Below are 21207 nucleotides of genomic sequence, written 5' to 3'. Positions count from 1 at the left end.
ATTCTTTATGGGTAAACCACTCCAACTAGCTTATTCCTAAATACTAAAATGAAACCTTAACAAGTTACAATTTCAATCCCAATTCAAATACGAACCTGATGTAGGACCCTAGGCAAGGGAACCAACCTAACCTGCTACTGGGTCTCCACTTTTATTTTTAAATGCTACCAATAGACTGGTAGCATTAACTGGTAGCAATAACTTTGGAGCACCTAAGTGATAAGGAAACAGTGTTTTTAGCAATGTAGAGCAACGTGGAGACTATAGAGCAGTGGTTCTCAACCTTCCTAATGCCGCAACCCTTTAATACAATTCCTCATGTTGTAGTGATCCCCAACCATAAAATTATTTTTGTTGCTACTTCATAACTATAATTTTGCTACTGTTATGAATCATAATGTAAATATCTGATATGCAGGATGGTCTTAGGCAATCCCCCCAAAGGGGTTGTGACCCACAGCTTGAGAACCACTGCTATAGAGGATTCCTTAGTCTAAAAGAGAAATATGCAATCTGAGATACTGATCAAATACTCTTCTCCAAGAAAAAGGAAAACATATTTGCTCTGAAGCGTGAGCTCACACCTGCAGATTGGGTGGGCCTAGCATAAACTCAGCCTGAAGTGAAAGGATGTGTCCTTATTCACACAGCCAGGGACTGGTCTCGGAAATTTCCCAGGGCATAATCCTTTAATATTCATTCATTCAATATTTTAAGAGTATTTCTATTCAAGTCTTCTTAAAATATAACAAATGTCTTATCTTATAGAAGAGACTGTGTCAAATATAATTTGATTTCTCTGCATGATTCAGTATCTTTATTAGAAGAGCTGTACCTTGATATCCTCAGGGTAATAATACTATATACCTCTTCCTGATGGGCCCACTCTTCCAAGATTCTATACTTTTGTCTCTACCTATCACCATCTGACTATTGCAATTGGTAGGCTAATTTTAAAAGCCCAATCTCCATTTTCTGGTTCCAAACCTGCTAAATGGATAAGGGCAGCATTTCCCAAATGGCATTCCAAATATATTCCCTAAGAAAGGATTCCCTGGTGAAAGAAGTTTAGAAAACACAGATCTCTAGATCTCTTCACTACGGAACTTCTCAGGGCCTTTTCTGTGCTAATATGCTCTATGAATTTACAAGATTGAGAATTTTGTTTCTCCCCCAACAATGGGATATGAAACAGCATTCTCCAAACATGTTTAAGCAGAGAAACCTTTTCTCAGAATTCTTTTTGGAGGCAAGGACCTATTAAGAACTCCTAGAACGGGCGGCGCCTGTGGCTCAAAGGAGTAGGGCGCCAGCCCCATATGCCAGAGGTGGCGGGTTCAAACCCAGCCCTGGCCAAAAAACTGCAAAAAAAAAAAAGAACTCCTAGAACAGCGGTTCTCAACCTGTGGGTCACGACCCCTTTTTAACAATGAAAATACATTGCGGCATTAGGAAGGTTGAGAACCACTGTCCTAGAAGTTACACTTCAAAGAACCCATTTAGAAAACCACCAACTTAGAGAAATCAAGTTAAGTGTATTAAATCAGCAGCCTTTTAGAAACAATTCTACTTTAAAGTAGGCTCCAAGGGAGGCATGGGTGGCTCATGGTAATTCCTATATATCAGCCCCTTTATGCCGCTATGAGGAAACTTTACTGGCTCACTACCAAGTCTATAATTGTTATGTTCCAGATGGTGAGATGTGCTGAAAGTGTAACAACAGGTAGGAAGCCCTGCTATGTGAGGTTTCATGGTCAGAATCAAATGAGCATGCCTGATCAGACTATTTACCTGTTTATCCTCATCATCCATTCTTTTGAAGGAATTTTTTTCCGTGGTTAAATATGGTATATGAACCTTAGTTCCATGCAGCTCAGCTGGGTTTCCAAATCGTATCTCACCATCATTCTTGGACATCATAAAGCGAGGCAGAGGCAATTCTTTAGGACCAGAAATCAGAGAGGCTCAAGTGAGACTTTATTTTAAAACTGCAAAAAGGGGAACTCAACGGCCAAAAGATGAATCATTTTGAAGGAAAAATTCCAGAATACTAAATATAGATTAAATTTTGATTTAGACACAATGAGGACTTCTATAATAATGTCATGATAGAAAACCAAGGTATTCTGGCTTAACATTTTTCAATGTTGCCAAATCACTGTAGACCAAATGAGGTTTGAGACTGATCTCCCACTTTATCCTTTAGTCCAACAACCAAGAAAAGGGATGTAACATTATATAAATACAATAACAAGTGACAAATGGTAGCAGGTAAAACTTACATAGCACTCAAACATGCCAGGCACAGTATTAAGGATCAAATTAACTCATTCAATCCTCACAACAACTCTGTAAGATAAAACTGTCACTATTTCCCCTTTACAGATGTGGAAACAGACATGAAGGATCTACCTAAGATCCTGAAAAATCACACAGCTCATCTGTAGTAGAGCCAGGTTTCAAACCCAGGAAAACTAATTCTTGACCAGTGCCCTACAGTAAGGGTACTTGCAGAGTAGAACATTTTCTCACCCTATATAATACTTTAAGGGATTTTCACAACTATGGTTGTCTTTTTGTAACAGAATAAGGAAAGTGGTATTAAGTCAGAACAATCAATCTAACATTCAACCAGATTCTACTGTCAAAACCATTAGCCACCCATACTGCTGCAAAGAGCTGAAATCCAACAGTCTGTTATATTTATTTTTTATCTTTCAAATTTCATACAAATCCATCCTGAAAATGGCAATGATGCTTTAGCACCCTTCTAGCTCTCAGCACAGCAAATCACACACAATCATATACACAAAGACTTACAAAAATGGGGATGGTATTATGAATTATGCATAATGATTTGCATCTGTAGCCATTGTTCAGGTTAATATTCATCAGTGTGCCTTTGCGCTTCCATCAACTCTCTTCCAAAAACACAGCTGCATTTCCAGTGATTGATGCTGTGCTAAAGCCAGAAAACATCTTAGCAACAGCCAACAAGTATCCAAGCTCTCCAGGCAAAGAAGGCCCCTGGCTCTCTAATATCCACACCATGTTTATTTTTAGTTGCTATGTCCACATTTGATTCAAAGAAGCAGGCAATATGACAAATCCCTGTGTGATCAATGAGCCAAAGGCCCAAGAGACATAAATAGAATAACCAATCTGGAAAATTAAACCAAGACTCTGCTCTAAAAAGAGGATAGTCACCATTTTTAATGTTTCAGAACCTCAGGCAGTTCTCCAGCACTCGAAGCAGGAATGGGCTACACATCCAAAAAGGCAAGAGAAGAAACTCTAGATTCTCAGTAAATCAAATATAAGCTAATCCTATAGTTCTATTCTGAGAAAGGTATTTATTTCAACTCAGTCTGCAAAAGGAACTAAAGAGATGGGACAAGATCACATAAAAAAATTTGTACCCTGGGCGGCGCCTGTGGCTCAGTGAGTAGGGTGCCGGCCCCATATGCTGAGGGTGGCGGGTTCAAACCCAGCCCCGGCCAAACTGCAACAACAACAACAAAAAAAAAAAAAAAATAGCCGGGCGTTGTAGCGGGCGCCTGTAGTCCCAGCTGCTTGGGAGGCTGAGGCAAGAGAATCGCGTAAGCCCAAGAGTTAGAGGTTGCTGTGAGCCGTGTGACGCCACGGCACTCTACCCAAGGGCAGTACAGTGAGACTCTGTCTCTACAAAAAAAAAAAAATTTGTACCCTGATCTTCCCACTAGCAGATGAATCTCTTCCAAATACTTCTTGAGGAAGAAAAGAAAGAAATGATCAGGATCGGCGCCTGTAGCTCAAGCAGCTAAGGCATCAGCCACATACACCAGAGCTGGCGGGTTCCAATCCAGCTTGGGCCCGCCAAACAACAATGACAACTACAAACAAAAAATAGCCGGGCATTGTGGCAGGCGCCTGTAGTCCCAGCTACTCGGGAGGCTGAGGCAAGAGAATCGCTTAAGCCCAGGAGTTGGAGGTTGCTGTGAGCTGTGTTTCACGGCACTCAACCCAGGGCGACAGCTTGAGGCTCTGTCTCAAAAAAAAAAAAAAGAAGAAGAAGAAAGAAAGAAATGATCAGTATTTATTAGCTCCCCCACCAGTATTTCACCAGCATTCAACAGATAACTGCAGGAAGCAACGGAATACAATCATGATATTACAAATATCAATTATTATACTAAGACTTCAATCGGGCTCCCAGATGCCCTTTAGGACACTGTCACTTCATACGTTCTTTCCCCCTCAGCTATGGCATTTCTCCAAAACTGTTTGTCTAGAAAACAATCTCTCTCCCCCTAGACAGCCACCAAATAGCAAAAGACAAAATACACCTGAATTTCTCTTGTTCTTTTTTTGGTTGTATGGTTTTAACAAATCTCACTTAACAGAATTGTAACCATACATAAAAATATTCTTATCATTAAAAACTTTCACGAAGATGCTGCTTCCCTTGAGCTGCTATAAGCTCTTAAAAAGTGAAAGGTAAAAGAAGTTTGTAAATTTTCAGTCTGAATGTTTTTCCTATTTATATTACACCAAATTTGATAGTGAAACCTAATTAGAAAATTAATAAAGTATCTGCTATACAATGGTATATGTCAAGTAATCACAGAAGGTCTGTTTGTTGTAGGTCATTAAAATCTTACTCCCCAAATGGGAAAGGAACACAGGAAACAAATTTAAGGGTTCAAACAAAATGTTTATGGGTCCAAGGAGACAATGAAAACAGCCATCCGATGTAACAATTTGTTTTATGATGGCAGCTAAGGCTATATTCTTTGAACATAGAAACCTTCTTTGTATATCAAATATAAATGATTATTTTTCCCTTCCATGCCTTCCTCTTTTTAAATATGTGATCTTCTAAAAAAGTAAGGGAAAAATCCTTAGGTTTTCCATAGTTGATACAGACAGAGACATGAGAAATACTCTAATTTCCTCAATCCACCAGAGAGAAACATAAGCAGCATAAAGGCAGTAATAAATGGCAAGTGACACTGAGCCTCATAAGCCAGACAACAGGGAATAGAGGGCAGTGGGCAGAGAGCCAATGTCCCATCCAAAATGGCGGCCACTGATCACTGTCCTACAATGCTGTTCACTAGAAATATAATGTGAGCCACATTTTTAATTGTGGATTTTATACAAGCCACATTAAAAAGTTGAAAAAAGGAAGTGAGATAAAGCGGTTACAAAAAGACAATGTTGTTTGATTTCACACAGATGAGGCATCAAGGCTAGAAAACTCAGAGAAACAGAAAGGAGAAGGGTGGTTGCCAGGGGCCAGCGGGAGGGAATGATGAGGGAGTTGTTTAACAGGTACAGAGTTTCTGTTCTATAAAGTGAAGTAAAAAGTTCTAGAAATTGGTTACATGACGGTGTAAATATACTTAACACTACTGAACTGTACACTTAAAAATGGTTAAGACGAGAAATTTTGTTATTTCATCACAATGAAAATGTTTCATTTTAAAATAAATTTTAAAAGGTAAAATTGATTTTAAACATCTATTTGACCAAATATAATCATTTCAGCATGTAATCTACAAATTGTTAATGAAATATTTTACATTTTACACCATTTTTTCATACTAGGTCTTTCAACTCCCATATGTAATCTACCTTCCCTATACTTTGCACTCACCACAGTTTCAGTGCTCAACAGCCACATGTGTGTTACCCAAACTGGTTCGTGGTCACCATGGTGGCAGTCTGGAATAGTTTACAGTGGAAAGGGAAAGAACTAGGACAAAAGAGTTATTTATAGAGCTAAATGTGTTCAATTTGAAGATTGTTTTGTTTCTCTTGGTACGTGTCCTTTTATGAAATTGATAATGAGTAATGGAAAAGCACAGCTCTAGTTGTTAGTTGCTATGTGGGAATGTGGCCACTGTGGCCAGAAATCTCTATTTTACTACGAAAGACCATAACATCAAAAGTCAGCAACTAATTGATTTCTTTTTAAATTATGTAAATGATATTTTATACGGAGGGATAATTTATACACACCTTTAAGTATACCATTTGAAGAGTTTTGATAAAGATATATTCATGTATCCAATGCCCAGATTAAGATACAGAATTTTCCTTCATGCTCCTTTCCAGTTAGTTCCCTCCCCTTATTCTAACCACTAACCTCTGTACTAATTTCTAAGCCCACAGATTATCTTTGCCATTAGAAAGCTTCTTAAATGGAATCATACAGTATTTGTCCTTGTGACTAGCTTCTTTTGCAACATTGTGCCTGTGATAATTACCCAATACACTGTACATAGACAGAGTTCATTCTTTTCATTGTTATGGATTAATCCATTTTATGAATATATTGAAATTTCTGTCCATTGTCCTGTGATAAACATTTGGGTTGTTTCTAGTTTGGGGTCCTTATGAATAAAGCTGCTATTAAATTCTTATAAATGTTTTTCGATAAATGTGAATTTATTTATCTTGGGTATTTACCTAAAAACCAAATCTAACCTGCTGCCTATTTCTGTATATCTTGCAAGTACATTGTTTGAATATTTTTTAAAAAGCAAAAGAAAAAATATTTCATGACATGAAAATATGAGATTCAAATTTCAGCATCCATAAACAAAGTTCTATTGGAACACAGCCATGTCCCTTTGTTTACAAATTGCCCGTGGCTACTTTCATACTTACAACAGAGTTGAGTAGTTGTGACAAAGATCATGTGGCCCACCAAGGCTATCTGGCCCTTTACAGAAAAAGTTTGCTAACCCCTGTCTTACTCAACTCCATGATTTAAGTGAAACGTAGTCCTATTAATTCAACAAAATTGTACTTAACAGAAAAACAGTTTATGCTGCTTGGGGCTTTTATTTAAGTTTTAAATAACTTGATCAAAATTTTAATTCCTCAGCCACACTGGCCACATTTCAAGTGCTCAATAGCCAATCACATGTGGCTAGTAGCTACCATATTGGATAGCACAGATCTAGATGCTTAACAAAGAACTCCCTAATTTTATGCTTATAATGACTTATAACACAGGTACTACTGATATCCCTTTTCATTGGGTGAGTTATTTGAAATTCTGAGAGATTAAGAAACTTACACACAAATAAGAGATAGTAAAGCAAAGGTTCAAAATTAGACAATCTATTGCTGGGACCCACACTCAGCCACCAGGCTATACTGCCATCCTGAAAACTAAAATCTTTTCTATTGCAGATTCAGACATTTAGCATGAAACTATAGCATTTCAGAGCTGAAAAACAGTCTAGAAAAAAATCCTGCTCAAATATCTGCATTTTGTAGGTGATGCAATAAGCCCAGGAAAGGGAGGGCAAGTTAGTCATGCAGTAATATAGTGGCAGAGCTATGACCACAACAAAAACTCCTGCCTTCTGACTTCCTACTCTCCCATGACTTTTATTGTCTATTCATTTATATCAGGTTAACAAAAAACTATGCCAATAATGTTCTCTAATTCCAAAGTGAAGTCATCCCCACATCTTCCCAAAGTTAGTTCGGGGGGAAAAAAACATCAGGCCAGTCTCAATAACTCCAGGCCTGAGTTGATCAAAGCCTTCTAGTCTCCTATCTATTACCCTCCTATCCACCCATTAATCTGAAAAACCTCATCAATTTGGAAATGAATAACTAGACAGCCAGGTTGGAGGGGATTAGTGGGGTTAGAGTGGGAAGGGTAATCTTATAAATTTTAGGCAGGGGAGGGTGGTGAATAAGTTACATTTACTGGCCATACCACAGGCAGATCCCAGGAGTGAGTGAGAACAGCAGTCTCCCACCTTTTAGCACCAGGGAATGGTTTCACGGAAGACAATTTGTTCATGTTGGGGGGAACTACCAGAGGCAGAGCTCAAACGGTGATGCCACTGATGAGGAGCAGATGGGGAGCAGCTGCAGCTTTGCTTGCTGGCCTGCTGCACACCTCCTGCTACACACCCTGGTTCTTCACAGGCCATGGACCGAAACCTTTTTGGCACCAGGGACCAATTTCAGTTAAGACAACATTTCCACAGACTAGGTGACATGGAAGAGGGACAAACAGGAGGCAGAGCTCAGGCAGTGATGCTGTGAAGCCCAGTTTCTAACAGGCCACAGACCAGTACCTGGCTGCAGCCTAGGGGTCAGGAACCTCAGAATTAGGAGGTCCACAATACACTGGACTCTGCTACCACCAAGCAGTCTCTCCTTTACTTCACCTCTTTGGGCCTCAATTATCCCACATGTAATTATCTCTAGGCCTCTTCCAACTTATATCTTCTCTGCCCATCCCATATACTATATTTCTCTGGTAAAAAAGCTCTTCACTGGGCTCCATATTTGGGGGGATGGACTACAGAAACCCCTAAAGTTGAAGTCAACATTTTTTATAGAATATCAATGTGTATTTTCTTGGTGAGATCCAGGGTTTTTGCTAGATTGCCAAAGAATCCTGTAACAAAGATATACAAATAAATAAGCCTGGAAACCACTACTTGGAAGGTTGGCAAGGACCTTTGAGGGGAAATAACAATAGAGCCAAGGGCATGGGTATGAGGAAGAAGGACAGGAACCCTAAAAACACAATTGGCCAGCCATACAATGTGTCAACCTGTGAAGGTGAACTTTATCCATAGCAGTTCAGGGTCCCTGAAGCAAAACTGAGAGAGGAATTAAACAAAATTGCAAGAAAGGGAGATTGAGTTGAATGTTAGGCAGAACAGCTGAGTTAACCTTGGCATCATGGGCAATCCCAACATAGTATTTACTATTCAAAATCCTATAAAAGTTCTCAACATTTTATCAAAAATTTTACCCCAATTTTACCCATTATCAATTTCATAAAAGAATAATTAACAAGAGAAACAAATAAAGTCTTAGAATTGAATACATACATTTAGTTTTATAAATGACTTTTGTCCTAATTCTCTCTCCTTCCACTGTAAACTGTGCCAGACTGCCACCAGGCCAGGAACCAGTTTGGGGAACACAGCCCCACAGACTACATGAATCAATCACACCATCACACTACCAGGATTCACAGGCTCCCAAAAAGACTACAGAAAAGAAAGCAAGGAGTCTATCACCATAGATTAAAAAAAAATCTTTATTTCCCTACTCTGAAATTTAGCATTTCTGTCAATTATGCATGCAAGCTACAAACCACTCTAGTTATCATTAGCAATACCTATAATTTTGTCACCCATCAAATCAGGTAAATTTTTATATCATATTACAGTTGTAGATATCTTGAGGTACTGTTCAAGTTCATTACTACTTTCAAAGTGTGAGTTATTTTGATCACTGTTAAAACTTTTATTTAACACATTAAAAAAGAAGCATGTATACTGTTTTACAACAATTTCTTTTAAATATTTAGTGATTACTTCAACATGATCTGTTTCCTTTATAATCCTATGTCTCTGTATGCATTTAGAATATTATTCCAAAAAGGCATAGGCATCAGATTGCCAAAGGGGTTCATGATACAAAAAATATTGGAAGCCCTACGCTAGATCCTGCTTAACCTTCCCTCAGTCCTTGCACATGGTTAAGTCCAGTCCCCAGAAAGAAGAAAGGTAACAGCAACTCCTAGGGCAAATGTTTGCCACATGGTTTCTTCATCAGGAATTCTCTACTGATCCTTAATTTTCACCTCCCATTTCTTCTACCCTCCAAGAAAGCTGTTTTACCATCTGTTTAACCCCAGATCCAACTAGGGTGAGGCTAGAGAGATGTCTAGTGCCAACATTTAAGGAGGCACTTGCTCCCAGCATGGTGCAAATGCAGATTCGCACTTGCACAACTCTGAGAATAAGTGTCCCCTTAAATCATATGGCCTGTGTCTTGCTGCACCCTAGTTCAGGTGCTGCTGCTGGTGTGACCTAATATATACTCATAGTTTAAGCAAAGCTCTTGAAAATGCTTGATGCAGCTTTCACGAGAAGTCATTCTCAACTCTATCTCCCTATAAGAATCATCTAGGGAGCTCTTAAAAATCCTGAGATTGCCAGGCATGGTGGCATGTGCCTGGAGTCCCAGCTACTCAGGAAGCTGAGGCAAAAGGATTGCTTGAGCCTAGGAACTTGAGGATGCAGTGAGCTATAATTTGATGATGCTACTACACTCTAGCCTGGGTGACAGGGCAAGCCCCTATCTCAAAAAAAAAAAAAAAAAAATATCCAGGCCAGGCGAGGTAGTTCACGCCTATAATCCTAGCACTCTGGGAGGCCAAGGAGGGTGGACTGTCTGAGCTCACAGGTTCAAGATCAGCCTGGGCATGAGTGAGACCTCATCTCTAAAAATAGCTGGGCATTGTAGTGGGCACCTGTAGTCCCAGCTACTTGGGAGGCTGAGGGAAGAGAATCACTTGAGCTGAAGAGTTTGAGGTTGCTGAGGACTATGATGCCACAGCACTCTACCAAGAGCAACAAAGTGAGACTCAGTCTCAAAAAAAAAAAAAAAAAATCCTGATGCTCAAGTTGAATCCCAGACTAATTAAATGAGAACTTCTGGAGGTAGATTCAGGTACCTGTATTTTTTATTTTGAATATAAAGTTTTCCAGGTGATTCTCAAGTACAGACAAGATTAGGAACCAGGGCCTGAGAAGGATAACAGACAGACAGGAATGACTTCTGTAAAAGCCCCTTAGGAGTTCCAGGTGAATGTGAATTCCAACTTAAGATGCCCTCTCCATGCATAGGCATTCATCTCTTCATTCATTCATTCAACTGAGTTCCTACAATGCCCCATAATGCAGGGATTACCGGTCCTCTGTTCTTCCCCTTAGGCAAGCTTACTGGACAAGTGAGGAAGATTGGGGGGGGGAAGTAATGAAACCTGTAATGAATATTTACCAACTCTGCCAACTGCTATCAGAAAACAGGTGCTGGGAGAGAACAAAGTAGGGAGAGTCTGTCCTGCAGAAGCAGTACCCAACAAGCACATCTAAGAATCTCCTCACTTCCTAGGGAGGTGGACTTCTGCTTTGACTCACTATTCACTCTTGATTACATCTGATAACCCTGAAAGAGTAGAGATTAATTTGCAGAAAACTGTTAGCTAACAAGTAATTCTTGTATGACAGCAATGCAAATGAAGTTTATCTGTAGGGCATTAATCAGTTTTGTGTTTGTTTGTTTTGAGATAGAGTCTTACTCTGTCACCCTAGGTAGAGTACCATCACAGCTCACAGCAACTTGGCCTTGAGCAATCCTCTCGCCTCAGCTTCCCGAATAGTTGGGATGACATGTGTATGCCAGTACACCCAGCTAGTTTTTCTGTTTTTTTAGTAAGAGACAGGAGTCTTGCTCTTGCTCAGGCTGGTCTCAGGCTTGTGAATTCAAGTAATCCACTGGCCTCAGCCTCAGAGAGTGCTAGGATTACAGGCGTGTGCCATCAAGCCTGGCCTTTTAATCAGTTTTATATGTAACTCAATAACCCTATTCCAGTATCCTTTCTTTTCATGACTATAAATACTTCTGACCCCCTATACTTTCTTAAACCAGTTTCAACATATGCTGATTCCTTCATTCATTAATTCATTTGCCAAGACCTACTTTAGGTACAACGGTGAGGACAGTTTCTGAATCCTGAAGGTTGAGAAGGCACCAGCCATGGGAAAAAGAGAGAACAGACCCCTAGGAACTTAAGACCTTGAGTTAACATGGCTATATGCTATGCGGCAGGAAGAAGATCACCCCCAAAACATCTAGAAGGCCAGTGAAGATGGGGAACAGATAGTGATCAGAGAGAAGAGGTTTGAGATGAGAATGGAAAAGTTGGGGGGGAACTAGCCTGTGCAGAGCCTTACAGGTCAGTACAGGGACTTTGAAATGTGTACTAAGTACAACAACCAAAACACTGGAGGGTTTTAAGGAGGAGGATGAATGATCTGATGTACATTTTGGAAAGATTGCTCTTTCAAAAGTGAAAAAGGAGATGGGAGTATAGAAGAGAGGAGGCCAGGGAACCAATGATGAAAACACTGTAGTATCCAGGTGATTGGTTGAAGATAGCCTGGTCTAGTCTTACAGGTACAAACAGATAGAAGCAATAGGCAGTGAGGCTGGAGCCACATTGCCAGAACCCTAGTGGAGACTGAGGGAAAAGGAGGCATCTGGGGTGACTGCTGGGTTTCTGGCTTCAGTAGCTGTGGATGGTGGTGGCATTTACCGAAATGGGCAACACTAAGGGCTAGAGGTTAACACACACATGAACACAGGTACGTGGCACTCACGACACAAGGATATACTTCCACAACTCCCAGGTATGACGTCCTGGGTTGGAAGGGGCTACCACAGTCTTTCAGATTAGGTTCTCACAGAGCACTCTTTTTGGCCTTCAAGATTTGTGTCATCAAACATTAAGCTAATAGATTTCAAGCAACAAAGTGGAAAATTCAAAGTGGCAGCTCAAAGTTTGGCCCAATCTTGCCCCCATTCTCTTATTCAACACACGCTGACTGCAAATAACTTTTATTTAATAAATATTTAAATGAAGGAAGATAACTCAGACTTAATCCTGGGCACATTTAAACCCTCAGAGGTAAAAGGCAGCATCAGTGTTTATAAAATATGACTGAAAAAGCCTTATATTTGTGAAAAAGTGTTCATCCTTTATACAAGAATAACGTCATCCTTCTCCCAATATTCTCATCCAATAACAATCCTTCTCCCCATCCTTAGGAAATTAAGTTGTTGATTTGGGCACAAATCAGGTAAAAGATGTTAAGTCTAGCTTACAATAAGCAACAAAAGTAACAGAAGTTTATTCTTATATACAACAAAGCAGCTCTAACTCTTCCAGAAAATAAACCTGCAAGATACTATACTAAAGCCTAATGATCATTTACAGAGGAATAAAAACTATCAATGCCTACCACAAACCTAAATTCAATGTAACTTTTAACTAATCAAAGCAAGTGACTGCTATGTCTTACTATAACGAACACCAAGCCTGCCAATCAAATGACATTCTATCAACCTACTTCAAATAATCAAATTCTGTCACACGAAGGGATGCCTTTTTGGGCCTGATTTTTTTTCCCAATCAGAAAACATTCCATGATCACAAATTAGCGTCAGCACCTCACTAAATAGAAAAAAAAAAAAATTCAGAAGAGGCTATTTTGCATAGCAATTAAGAGCATGGGGACTGGAGATGGAACTCCTGGCTACAACTTCTACTAATCCTGTGTCCTTACTCAACCTCCTAAAGTTCAATTTCCGCATCTTTCAGATAGGGATCACAAGAGCACCACAGTGGAGACTTGCAGTGCCCAGCCATAACCAGTTCTCTCCTTGTAGGCACACAAGAGAATGTGTCCATCTGCTCTGAAGTGAAGCGGATCCACGTGACAAGCTCTAACCAATGCACTGTGAGCAGCAGCAGTAAGTCAAATCCAGGCTGAAGCATTCAACTGCTAGTGTGAGAGAAACTCTTTCCCTCTTGTGGCAGTTGTGGGGAAAGGTGTTGGAGGTGCCGCAAGATAAAGCAGCCAGGATCATAGGGACACCACATAGAGGGCGGCTGCCCTAGAGGGACTCTGACTCACTGTAAAGTGGCAAATGAACCTTTGTCTGGTTAAGGTGCCAAGACTGTGGTGGCATTTGTTATCACAGCTTATCCTAAGTAATGCAAACTGACACAAGTACCTAATTTAGTAGGATGCCATGAGGATTAAATGAGACAGTGCCTGACACGAACTAACCTCTAATAAAGATTATGATGACTGGGTCCTCCTGATAGATAGTGCAAAGGGCTTGGTGTCCCATATCCTGCTATGGCACTATTCTCAGCTATCTGGATTGTCCTACAAGGTCTCCATGGACGAACCACAAACACTAAATCCACTTCAATGCCTACCAGAAATTTCACAGGACAGGTGTGAACAGCTGAGTGGTTTTTATCTCAAAATGAGGAAAAGGAAAAAGTTCCTGCACAGCTGTACGGGCTTGTAAAAGTAATTTGTATCGAGAGCCAAACACTATTAGCTCCGTCTGGCTCAGCGGCTCAGACTGGGGCCCTAGACAAAGGCCAAAGTTCTCTGCACTCCCGCTCAGGCTCTCCCCAAGGCAGTTTAGCTGAGTGCCAAGTCCAAAGACACCAAAACAGTTCACAGGTTTGGTCCTTGATGAGTCTCAGAAGAGGCTACAGGTCTATCTTCCAAGTTGCTGAGAGGCTTTTTGAAAGGAACCATTTCCACCCTCCTCCAATCAGAGAACTGTGGCCACAGGGAACCCCTGTCACAGAGGTGGAAAATGGGAGTCATTGGACAGTATGACCTTAGAGGAGCTTTGAGCCAGACCCCAGGACCTGTGTCCCAAGACAACGTGGACAGGATTGTCCTCCTATCTTTACAATTTCTCACACTTCCTTTCACCCTTAGGGACTTTTTTGTCCCTTCAAAGTTAACTTTGCTTTCATCTGAGGATAAGGTTTAGGAAAGATGCCCAGCGTGATTTGCCTCAGGTTCCTTTATCTGAAGAGTGGGGTCAGAAGGCATTTTTAAGTTTCTGGGCCACAAAGGAGAGCTCCAGACCCTTATGCATTCAGCATGGACGGCCACCTGCATTTTCTGTGAGACATGAAATTTTCTCATTGTTACCAAGCATTTAGCATTTTGGAAGTGTATCTGAATTTTGCAGAAAGTTCCCAGTTACTTGTCCAGGAGACAAAGTCTTGGCCACAATCACACCGGGACAGAAAATGCTTGGGCTTTGGGTGGCAGCACTCTAGAGGACCAAGCAAAGGACTAGACAAGGAAGTACTGTGATTTCTAACCAAATCAGGCTGTCTCTAATTTCTTGAGAAGCCGGCTGGACACTCATCATTCTCAGTAAAAACAGCTTCATTTAACCTGTACAAAGGCATCATGTATTGGTGAAGCCCTCTTTTTAAAGTTCTGTGTAGGGAGGGAGACAAGATGGCGGACTGAAGCCAGCTTTCAACAGAGGCTCCCGTCCAGAAGGAGAGTTAAGGGACAGGAATTTAGTAAGTATCCTGGTGGACTTGAGCCTCACCAAGAGAGAAGGTTGAAGAACGCACATCAACACCGCTGAGGCAAGCTGTGATCACAAGGACGCAAACAAAAGGTACAAAATCCACCACCAAGCGGACGGGAGTCCCCCTCCCCCATGAGACCGGCTCAAGAGCCCCACAATTGAACAAGCGGGCAGAAATTAAAGGCCCTCCCACTACACTCCAGGGAGAGACCTTCTAAAAACTGGACCTACCTCCCCCACTGGGGTGCCGTGGCGTTCTCCTGCCGGGCATAAAACTGAATAAAACTTTGGGAATCCTTTGCCGGCAACCCTGAATCCCCGGCGCTCCCCTCCCACCCACTGAGGTCTGGAGGCCTGTCCCCCAGGAGTTCGGATCCTTGGGTGATTTCTCAAGGGGAGTGGACAGTCCCTGAGTTGCGACTGGTCAGCATTGACTCTGAGGCGTGCGAGTGAGGAGAGGGCACCGGGCTGAAGGGGAGTCACGCCTTAGCGGCACTTCCCTGCGGTGCAGTGCAGCAACCCTCCCCGGGCAACATTACGGGGCACAAGACTGAATAAGACTCTGGCCTCCCCGCTGAGAGCTGAGAGCCCCTACTCTCACTCGGGGTCTGAGGGCCTATCCCCCAGGAGTTCGGCTCCGTGGGTGATTTCTCGAGGGGAGTGCACAGTGCCTGAGCTGCGTCAGGTCAGCACTGACTCTGGGACACGTGAGCGAGGAGAGGGCACTCTGCTGAGGGGAAATCAAGCCTTGGCGGCACTTCCCTGTGGTGCAGTGCAGGAGCCCTCCCTGGGCCGTAGTGTTGCGTAAAACTGAATGAAACTCTAGCTTCACCCCCCCACTCCCAATCAGGGTCTGGGGGCCCATCCCCCAAGAGTTCTGATTCTTGGGGGATCTCTTGAGGGGTGCGGACCCAGCACAAACTGCGGCCGCTCAGTGCTGACTCTGGGGCGCGGGACAGAGGAGAAAAGGGTCACCTGAGTGCCCACACCAGAGCAGCAGTTCCCTGGAGGTAGATCAACAGCCGTTTTTTCTTTAACGGCAGAACGCTCACTTCTGGATATTCTGAGGCCACACCCTCTGTCTCCCTGGGCAACCAGAGGAGGCCACCGGTGAGTGGGGGATTTCCTGACACGGCTCACAAACCCAGGAAGCTTCCAGGGCGGGGCCGACCCAGAGAGGTGTTCGGACGCAAATCTCCAGCAGCAAAGATGTTTGAACTCAAAACAGCCCATCTTCTGTAGGCGATTTCGACAGGAACAGAGACAGAACCCCGCAAAGATGTCTGTTCTGTTCTGTTCTGTTCTGTTCTGTTCTGTTAGCAGCATCCATCAGGGACGGGGCTAAGCCTGAGTGAACACCTCCTTCCCATCACCTGCATCAAACACTCAAAGATGTCAGGCCCCATCTCCTCCTGCTAGATAGCGGCAGTCTGCGGGGGCCTGGCAGACTTCCTTGTGATTCAGACAGGTGCAAACCCCTGGAGTGTCTGTTCACTGCAGGCAACTGGGTTAGCCATCTGCAGAGAAACCAGTGACTGGGTCCAACGGAGGGGCAAAGTGGGGAAGGAGACGTCAACCTTCCTAGACTGCTCTGTTTGCTGGGTGGCTCCTCCTGACTCCACACTGCACTGGGGTGAGCCGTGTCAGAGGAGTCACCAGGCCCCTGTGATCCAGTTCCCAGAGACCTCTTGAACTCTCCCACCTGAGACAAGTGCCGCGATTGAGACAGTTGATTTGGACCTTTTGAACTGGGCTAATAGACTGAGGACTTTTCAGGCGGTGCCCTGGGTGTGCGATTGCAGGAAGGTTTGATTCTCCTTTTCCAACTGGGGCCAGAGGTGGGCAGGTGGGGTGACTTAATTGCTGATTTTTCCACACAGCTGAGACTTCAAGCCAGAGTAGAAGTTGCAATAGGATCGAACAGAAACCAGCTGAAAGCAAGACAGAACCACTTTGCTCCACCACACCAGACAGGGCCCCAGTTTCTCAGGCCACGACACTGTACGGGCCCTCAATAAAACCCCAGGGGAAAAACCAAAGGGAGTAAAATAACCATGGGGCGGAATCAGCGGAAAAACTCTGGTAACATGAATAACCAGAATAGATCAACCCCCCCCAAGAAAAGATACGGCAGATGTGATTGAAGATCCCATTCATAAACAACTGGCTGAGATGTCAGAAATCGAATTCAGAATTTGGATTGCAGACAAGATTAATAAAATGGAATTAGGAATCCGAGGAGAAATTCAAAAATTGTCTCAAGAATTTAACGAATTTAAAGACAAAACCACCAAAGACTTAGACACACTGAAGCAAGAACTTACAGCCCTCAAAGATATGAAAAATACAGTAGAATCCCTCAGTAACAGAATGGAGCAAGCAGAAGAAAGGATTTCTGACATTGAAGATTAAGTCTTCGAACGCTCCCAATCTCTCAACGAGGAAGAGAAATGGAGAGCAAAAACGGATCACTCACTCAGAGAACTCTCAGATAATTCGAAAAAAAGCAACATAAGGATTATAGGAATTTCTCAGAACGATGAAGTCGCCTCCGAGGGCACAGAGGCCCTTCTGCATGAAATTATGAAAGAAAATTTTCCAGACATGCCTAGAGAATCTGAAATTCAGATAGCAGACAGCTTCAGAACCCCAGCACGATTCAACCCCAATAAGTCATCCCCCAGACATATCATAATTAGCTTCACTAAAGTTAACATGAAAGAGAAGATTCTCAAAGCAGCCCGGCGAAAGAAAACTATAACGTACAAAGGTAAGAATATTAGAATAACTGCAGATCTCTCTGCTCAAACTTTTCAAGCCAGAAGAGGCTGGTCATCAACTTTTAATCTCCTAAAGCAAAAAAACTTTCAACCCAGGATCTTATATCCAGCTAAACTGAGTTTCATCTATGATGGAGAAATTAAATACTTCAATGACATTCATATGTTGAAAAAATTTGCCATAAGTAAACCAGCTCTTCAGGATGTTCTCAGACCTATCCTCCACAATGACCAACCCAATCCTATACCACAAAAGTAAACTCACTCAGAAACTTCGGATCAAACTCCAACTTCCACACTGGCGAAAGGATTAAAAATGTCCACTGGACCTTTGAAAAACTCGATACCCAAAATTCCACCAGACTTATCAATACTCTCCATCAATGTGAATGGCTTAAACTGTCCTCTAAAGAGGCATAGGTTAGCTGACTGGATACAAAAACTCAAGCCAGATATTTGTTGCATACAAGAGTCACATCTCAACTTAAAAGATAAATACAGACTCAGGTGAAAGGATGGTCATCCATATTTCAGGCAAATGGTAATCAGAAAAAAGCAGGTGTTGCAATTTTATTTGCAGATACAGTAGGCTTTAAACCATCAAAAATAAGGAAGGACAAGAATGGTTACTTCATATTTGTTAAGGGTAATACTCAATATGATGAGATCTCAATTATTAATATCTATGCACCCAACCAGAATGCACCTCAATTTATAAGAGAAACTCTAACAGACATGAGTAACTTGATTTCCTCCAGCTCCATAATCGTCAGAGATTTCAACACTCCCTTGGCAGTGTTGGATCGATCCTCCAGAAAGAAGCTGAGCAAAGAAATCTTAGATTTAAACCTAACCATCCAATATTTAGATTTGGCAGACATCTACAGAACATTTCATCCCAACAAAACTGAATACACATACTTCTCATCAGCCCACGGAACTTACTCCAAAATTGACCACATTTTAGGTCACAAGTCTAACCTCAGTAAATTTAAAGGAATAGAAATTATTCCATGCATCTTCTCGGACCATCATGGAATAAAACTTGAATTGAGTAACAACAGGAATCTGCATACCCATACAAAAACATGGAAGGTAAATAACCTTATGCTGAATGATAGCTGGGTCAGAGATGAGATTAAGAAAGAAATCGCCAATTTTTTGGAACAAAACGACAATGAAGACACAAACTATCAGAACCTCTGGGACACTGCAAAGGCAGTTCTAAGAGGGAAATTTATAGCACTGCAAGCCTTCCTCAAGAGAACAGAAAGAGAGGAAGTTAACAACTTAATGGGACATCTCACGCAACTGGAAAAGGAAGAACATTCCAACCCCAAACCCAGTAGAAGAAAAGAAATAACCAAAATTAGAGCAGAATTAAATGAAATTGAAAACAAAAGAATAATACAACAGATCAATAAATCAAAAAGCTGTTTTTTTGAAAAGCTCAATAAAACAGATAAACCTCTGGCCAACCTAATCAGGAAAAAAAGAGTAAAATCTCTAATATCATCAATCAGAAACAACAAAGACGAAATAACCACAGACTCATCAGAAACCCAAAAAATCCTTAATGAATATTACAAGAAACTTTATTCTCAGAAATATGAAAATCTGAAGGAAATAGACCGATACTTGGAAACACGCCACCTTCCAAGACGTAACCAGAATCAAGTGGAAATGTTGAACAGACCCATATCAAGTTCAGAAATAGCATCAACTATACAAAACCTCCCTAAAAAGAAAAGCCCGGGACCAGATGGTTTCACGTCAGAATTCTACCAAACCTTTAAAGAGGAATTAGTACCTATATTACTCAACCTGTTCCAAAATGTAGAAAAAGAAGGAAGACTACCCAACGCGTTCTATGAAGCAAACATCACCCTGATCCCCAAACCAGGAAAAGACCCAACAAGAAAAGAAAATTATAGACTAATATCACTAATGAATATAGATGCAAAAATATTCAACAAGATCCTAACAAACAGAATCCAGCAACACATCAAACAAATTATACATCATGACCAAGTTGGTTTTATCCCAGGGTCTCAAGGCTGGTTCAATATATGTAAATCTATAAATGTAATTCAGCACATAAACAAATTAAAAAACAAAGACCATATGATTCTCTCAATTGATGCAGAAAAAGCTTTTGATAATATCCAGCATCCCTTCATGATCAGAACACTCAAGAAAATTGGTCTAGAAGGGACTTTTCTTAAACTGATAGAGGCTATCTACAGCAAACCCACAGCCAATATCATATTGAATGGAGTTAAATTGGAATCATTTCCACTCAGATCAGGAGCCAGACAAGGCTGCCCATTGTCTCCATTGCTTTTCAACATTGTAATGGAAGTTTTAGCCACTGCAATTAGGGAAGAAAAGGCGATCAAGGGTATCCTTATAGGGTCAGAAGAAATCAAACTCTCGCTCTTCGCAGATGATATGATTGTGTATCTGGAAAACACTAGGGACTCTACTACAAAACTCCTAGAAGTGATCAAGGAATACAGCAGCATCTCAGGTTACAAAATCAACATTCATAAATCGGTAGCCTTTATATACACCAACAACAGTCAAATTGAAAAAGCAGTTAAGGACTCTACCCATTCACAGTAGTGCCAAAGAAGATGAAATATTTGGGAATTTACCTAACAAAAGACGTGAATGATCTCTATAAAGAGAACTATGAAACTCTAAGAAAAGAAATAGCTGAAAATGTTAACAAATGGAAAAACATACCATGCTCATGGCTGGGAAGAATCAACATTATCAAAATGTCCATACTACCCAAAGCAATATATAATTTCAACGCACTCCCTATTAAAGCTCCACTGTCATATTTTAAAGGTCTTGAAAAAACATTACTTCGTTTTATATGGAATCAGAAAAAACCTCGAATAGCCAAGACATTACTCAGAAATAAAAACAAAACAGGAGGAATCACACTACCAGACCTCAGACTTTACTACAAATCGATAGTGATCAAAACAGCATGGTATTGGCACAAAAACAGAGAAGTAGATATCTGGAACAGAATAGAGAACCAAGAGATGAATCCAGCTACTTACCGCTATTTGATTTTTGACAAGCCAATTAAAAACATTCAATGGGGAAAAGATTCTCTATTTAACAAATGGTGCTGGGTGAACTGGCTGGCAACCTGCAGAAGACTGAAATTGGACCCACACCTTTCACCATTAACTAAGATAGACTCTCATTGGATTAAAGATTTAAACTTAAAACATGAAACTATAAAAATACTAGAGGAGAATGCAGGGAAAACCCTTGAAGAAATTGGTCTGGGTGAGTATTTCATGAGGAGAACCCCCCGGGCAATTGAAGCAGCTTCAAAAATACACTACTGGGACTTGATCAAACTAAAAAGCTTCTGCACAGCTAAGAACACAGTAAGCAGAGCAAGCAGACAGCCCTCAGAATGGGAGAAGAT

General features: G+C 41.3%; 1 protein-coding gene across 5 annotated transcripts in view; it reads right to left on the bottom strand.

Moving 5' to 3' along the window:
* REPS2 (RALBP1 associated Eps domain containing 2) overlaps positions 1-21207 on the bottom strand; it is a 313577-nt gene that overhangs the window by 223163 nt on the left and 69207 nt on the right. For all 5 annotated transcript variants that reach the window (XM_053580740.1, XM_053580743.1, XM_053580742.1 and 2 more), the window contains exon 3: positions 1792-1940. In XM_053580740.1, coding sequence (XP_053436715.1) covers positions 1792-1940 — 149 coding nt within the window. The remainder of the gene's footprint in view (positions 1-1791; positions 1941-21207) is intronic.

Source organism: Nycticebus coucang, chromosome X (assembly GCF_027406575.1).
Source record: "Nycticebus coucang isolate mNycCou1 chromosome X, mNycCou1.pri, whole genome shotgun sequence".
In the NCBI taxonomy this organism is placed as follows: domain Eukaryota; kingdom Metazoa; phylum Chordata; class Mammalia; order Primates; family Lorisidae; genus Nycticebus; species Nycticebus coucang.
This window is presented reverse-complemented; position numbering and strand designations above follow the sequence as displayed.